General features: G+C 42.0%; 1 protein-coding gene across 1 annotated transcript in view; it reads right to left on the reverse strand.

Annotated features, from left to right (window-relative positions):
• AATF (apoptosis antagonizing transcription factor) overlaps positions 1 to 5,662 on the reverse strand; it is a gene marked incomplete at its 5' end in the record, with an annotated part of 51,368 nt that extends 45,706 nt beyond the window's left edge. Inside the window, 3 exons of the mRNA XM_010179508.1 lie at positions 3,568 to 3,705; positions 4,385 to 4,822; positions 5,474 to 5,662. Of these exons, the coding sequence (XP_010177810.1) occupies positions 3,568 to 3,705; positions 4,385 to 4,822; positions 5,474 to 5,662 (765 nt within the window). The remainder of the gene's footprint in view (positions 1 to 3,567; positions 3,706 to 4,384; positions 4,823 to 5,473) is intronic.
• Between the last annotated feature and the right edge of the window lie 338 nt (positions 5,663 to 6,000).

Consider the following 6,000-nt stretch of genomic DNA (forward strand, 5'->3'; position numbering starts at 1 on the left):
TCTAATTAATTCTTGTTCTATACACAAAGGGAAATGCTGGGTGACAAATGGGTGTGAAGCCTGAAAGCTGCCAGGTCTGCAAAACATTTTCTACTTCAATTTATAAGCAATTTTGTAGTAAATCATCCACCAGAACCTGAGATCTCAGGAATCCAAGACTGTCCAAGGTACGTTGTATCATTTAAAAAAAAAATCATAAAAGATTACAAAAATAATAAATTAAACACTTGAAGTTTTGTAACCCCCAATCGCAAAATCTGGAAAACAAGCACAACCTTACCATTCTCACTCGGATTTGGCTTTGGAACTCTAAATGTACACACCATTGCTCTCCGCTCTTTAACACAATTCTACTCAAACGCTTAGGGGATTTTACTACCACCACAGCCTGCACAGAGGGCTGTCACAAGTGGGAGATACCAAAGAGGAAAATATATGAAGGACCATTTTCCATTTAAAAAAATGTATCCTTTCTGCGAGCACAGAGCAGAAATCTCATAGGCAATGGAAGGACTGGGATAAGTTACTGGCAGCATTCTGGGGCAGCTTCCAAAGAGGTGCCAGAGACCTGCCCAGACCTCAGTCCTCTCTGCGCCCTCCTGCCTTCAGCAGCACACAGCGTACACCAGGGCTGGATTGCTGGCACCAACCGCTTCATGCAACTTGAACTCCAAATCATTTTCCCCTGTTCAATGAAGGCGATGAAAGCATGCCAAATTTACTCTGCGGATTTGGAAAGAAGTGCTGAGGCTTCCCTGAAAGGAGAATATCATCCAGTCCAAAACAGCATCAATGTCATGATTATCCCAAATCCTGTCCAAGACTGAAGTGCATCATCTGGAACCACCTCAACATACAGCATTTACAAAGTCCTGCCTTCCACTCATCTGTAACCTTGCTCATGCACGGTTCTCATTTTTCCTGTCTGGGGAATGGGATCCTACCCACAAGCTGGTAATACAACTGGGACAAGAACTTGGGAGTTCAGAAATACTCACCCAGCCCACTACATCACTGTTCAGAATAAAGTGAAAAAGTTTCGTTTTACAGAAGCCACTAAGCCAGTTGATCAGCTAAAAAGCAGGACTTTTACTGCAAGCTGATTTATAAGAAGTGAGATTTTTTTTTCACCCTCATAAATCAAGGTGCATCTATTCATGAAAGAACTTCAAATATATTATCAAACAGGATTTCGTTTCGCCTCCTGAACTGACAGGTCTCAGCCTTGTTATCCAGGCAGAAGCTTTGTGAATGAAGAAGCAACACAGCTCAGACTGCCCATGGGGTAAAGCTCCAGCTGCTCCTTAGACATGAATCCTTCTCCCAGCGCTCAACACAGAAAAGAGAGAAATGGGTCTTTGTCACATAACACCAACTACATCCCTAGTTTGCATAAGAACTTCATGTCTAAGTTTGTTCCTTAATTCAGGCCTGGCACTTGAACTTCTGGAAAGAACATCTTTGCAGGGCAGTGAGAGATAGCTGCACTGGACAAGAGTGGAGCTCAAAAATTACTATTTTGACCTACTTTACTGTACAATTACAGATTCTATTTTAAAAAAAGAAATTAAGCTAATATAAATTTGGAGCAATAGAGAGCCAGAAAACACTAAACCAGTAGCAGAATGTTTCTAAGTTAATTGCTCCTGGTCTGAGTGCTTACCCTGCTAACTTTGCCCAGGTCATTCTATCTTTTATTTTCTTGTCGCCTTCACAGATGAAATACCAAACATGAATGCAGGCTATCAGGAACAACAGAGTACATTACTGCAACTTCCCTGCCCATATCGTGAGAAGAGGGTGGGGAGGGAATCACCACACAGTTATTACAGTGGATTTTCCTTTCGTGTTCTGGACAACTGCAAGATTAGCCTCTTTGCTGTACTGTGTACAGTATTATACTCCATGTTCTTGGATTTATTTTGCTTATGGGAAATATCAAAATGTCAACCCGTGTTTCTGTTAAAGGTCTTTAATGATATTGCATTTTAGACCTGTAATGAAACATGGTGCTCAGTGCAGTTTGTAATGCATCTCATTAAATACATTAATAACATGTATTTCACTGAAAGGTCAGCTTAGTATCGTTGGGAGTTTGCCTTTTCTTCCTTAATCACTTCATTTAAAGCAGCTGAGCTAACTTTAAAATATAAAGTATCTCACCTGCTGTAACTCCAGATAAGCTGATTAGCTACCGTGTTCAGATCAGGTGTAAGCCATAAGATGATAGTCAAAACTTGGGCAAGACTCAGGGTCAGGTCTGATGATGGTGAAAGTTCCCAATGCAGTTTTAATTCAGTTGTGCCAGCCCAGGTCAAAATTTCTCACTGTGCAGGTGCCACTACAGCACGTACAAACCGACACATCGTCATGTGGCCAAACAGATACACAGCCACATGAACCAGATGGTGCAGGTGACATCTCTGGTGTTTAGCATGAAAGGCTACAGTGTTCCCTACCAACCAGTTCACATAACAGGACTTCTCCAGATCCTCCACAGAGTGCTCAGCACAGAGCTTAAACATTCTGGAAAGTGAACAATCTCAAGATTGGGGTAGAAGAAATAGAAGTGAAAAGGATAACCAACCTGGCAAGCTTTAAAATGCTACTGGGCTTATCTTTATTATTCAAAATCACTGGAAGAATATCTGTGAAGTCTGTTAATTTCTGATTAGTGGGACCAGAAAAAAGAATAATCTGTGTATTAACATTGTAATCTGTGGTTTTCAACAAAAAAACCCCAAACAAGTCAGGGAGAAATGGACACCTATTAATACCTACAGTAGTTTGTATTTATTCCTAAAGATAACATACCAGATGTTTAATCACCCTGTGCATTTACTTTAGGGCCAGTAAAAAAGGTGCCCAATTCTAAAAATTAAATAGACCCACAACACACTGATGTTGAATACTCTGCACTTATCAACTGGAGTGTGCAAATTTTATTTGCCATGTTGAAGAATCTACTACAAATCTCAGATCAGTATCATTAATAGTGATCCTAAGCAACACAGAGATGAAGCAGCTCAAAGCTGAAAAGACATTTGCTGTTAACAGCACAGGCCCTCTCCTTTGTGCTACACTGCTCCTGGTTAAGGCAAGTCTTTGCATTCACTGACCCAGCACAAAGTTGGTACCACAAGGTGCCTCTGGACAAAGAGGCATCCCAACTCTGCACCAAACAACAATAACCAAACCAATTATTTCCAAGATATAGCACAAAACTTAAATTTAATAAGCAAACTTCAGTTTCCACTTGAACTAGAAATAGCAGCAGGACCTGAGCTGAGGCCTTCCAACATTACCCAAGCAATGACAGGCCACCAGCGGATATCAGCTAGGTGTATACAGATGTGGGTGAGAGGAGACATCTTCTTTGTCTGGGGTGAGAAACACTTCCTGGTTTTTTTGTTTGTATGGTACCTAATTAATGACTAAAGCAATAAAAACCAACATCCAATACTAGAGCCACACACAACTCAAAGCCTACACTTTCCCATTAATAGGCAAAACACACTGACTACACTGCAGAGTCCACCCAAAGTAGAAAGATCAAAGAGTTCTTACAGCTTTCGACAGCGTTGTCAAATTCTTGTCCACCTTCCTTTCTGAAGATCGGGTAAGTATCTGGCTGCGGAAGCCGGTTGGCTGTTACAAGTGCCTTCTGCATCTTGATTCTTCCTTCCAACAGTTGATCCCACAGTGCTTCATAACGAATAGAAAATAAAGCAGTTATTCAGCAAGCCAAAGCACTTGCTCCTTGTGAAGGAGCTGTTGATTGAACAGCACAGACCCTCCTCTTTGGGCTACTTTACTCCTTGTTAGGGCAAATCTTTGTCTGCACCAACCCCACCAAAAAAAAAACAAAACATCAACACAACAGGTACCAAAAGGTGTCCCTGGACAAAGCAGTGTCCCATCCTCTGATCCTGACTGCAATTCTGTGAGCCACAAAAAAATTCCCTCCCTTTGCTTTACTGTTTAAAGGGACATTTTGCAAATGAAGGTTTGATAGTTTAGGAGGTCAGATAGGAAGAAATTCCCTTCAGTATTACATTTTGAAAAAAAAAAAGCAGCGGTATCAGCATCACTGCACAGCACTACCAGTGTAGGAAGTCCCCACCAATATTACAAGCATATTCTGCACTGGTTCAATTAAGCCAGTGGATAAATACACTTCATAACGTAAGATTTCATACCAGCAGTGACACCAGCTTGCACAGCAGACTTGGCAGAACATTTGCAAATGACTAGGGCTGCTGTAGCACGCACATGCAGTATGCTAACAGCATGTTAACATGCTGAAGCAGTTCCTAACATGGCCAGTTTCTATAGCACCAGCAAAGTGAAATCTTGTCAAAATACAAAGCAAACATGCACAAACCTAGCTGGTTCTTCACAGCTTTTCCTTTTTCTACTTCTTCAGTCTCTCGTCCTTTTGAGAATGTCATCAGCCCCCCATCACCTTCACTGTCTTTGGTCTCCTTTATATTGTCATGGTTTTCACTCTCGTATTCCTCCTCATCGCTTCCTTCTTCCATGCTGGCATCATCTTCATCTTCCCCCTCACTGCTTCCTACATCATCCATTCCCTCTGTGAATTTCTCAAAGTCTGTAATATTCTGGAAACTGAACTTGTGTGCCTTGGCACTGACAGATGGATCTGTCTCTTCGTCTTCCAAGTCATCCTCCTGGTCACTGCCAGCACTGCTGGGCTTCTCCTTTGTTTTACTTCCCAAGCTGCCATTCTCTTCTCCACCTTCACTGCCACTCTCTTCTGCATCTTCACTGCCACTGTACCATTCATCTAATGCTTCTTCAGCTAATAATTGAAAGGGAAAAAAAAAAATCTGTTTACTTACCAACAAAATGTGCCACTTTGCAGCATGCATCATCAATAGCTACAGGTTTGGGCTGGGCTCCAAACTCTGTTTTATCCATGTAAGATGTTACTCTCTGTTTTGGATAAATAATGGAAACACAAAGCCATATCCACTAAAGTATCTCAGCTCACATTTTCTGCAGCTATGACTAGTAGATCCACAGCTTAACTTTCCCATGAAACAACATGATAAGCAAACAAGGTGGTCAGAATTTGCTATATGGGTCTTTTAAGCGAGAAGCTGAATATACTTGCAGTCCTCAAGAGGTATTGGCTTAAAAACGGGAGCTGCTTCCTTTCCTCGACACAACATTCAGTCAGTAACCTGAGCCTCACCTTACACCGACTCACACCCTCTCTTTACTCTGTAGAGGTAGCCTCTTTGGGATTTCCCCTTCCCTCAGGCCAAAAAACATGGCCTGAATTCCAGGAAGGCACCTCAAGATGTCCAACTTAATTGTATTCATTTATTGCCCTGTAACAGGGACCTAAAGTTTGTCACCTCAGTTCAGATGGCGCCAGCTCAGTTACCATGCTGGCATCAAGTTTTGAGTACTTTAGTGAAATGAGGGAAGAAACGAGATTTCTTACCTGATCCTTCTTCAGACAGAGCATCTCCCCAGAGTTCTTCCTGCAAGGCTTTGCGGGATGTAGCTTTTCCACTGTACCTTTTATCAGCTTCTAAGAGAGAGGCTGAAGCTTTTTTCCGTATATTACCAACAGGCAAAATGTCATCTGCAGTTTCATCCTCAAATTTGTCAATCACTTTAGCAACTGTAGCTGTGGAGGGAAAAAAAAAAGGAGGCATGTCTAAACCTAACTGAATTTCAGACTGGAAGAACAAGCTGCAGGAAGGAGCCATGGAAAACTCCTCATGCTTTAACAAAGATGTACTGCAAAACCAAGGTGGATGGCAACACAGCCTCACATACGAGCCTGGCTTTTAGCCTTTGAGAGGGAGCAAGGCTCTTCCCTGCCTGGTGAAGGAAAGCCAGCACACTAATTTTCTGCAAAGGGAGAAAGGTTGCTGGGGAATTACAGGCAGAGAAAAAGCCTCAAAGCAGGGTTTTGTGTAGATCAGCACCAGTCCTGCCTAGAAACCACTGTGTAAAGTAATA

Source organism: Mesitornis unicolor, unplaced genomic scaffold (assembly GCF_000695765.1).
Source record: "Mesitornis unicolor isolate BGI_N332 unplaced genomic scaffold, ASM69576v1 scaffold10822, whole genome shotgun sequence".
In the NCBI taxonomy this organism is placed as follows: domain Eukaryota; kingdom Metazoa; phylum Chordata; class Aves; order Mesitornithiformes; family Mesitornithidae; genus Mesitornis; species Mesitornis unicolor.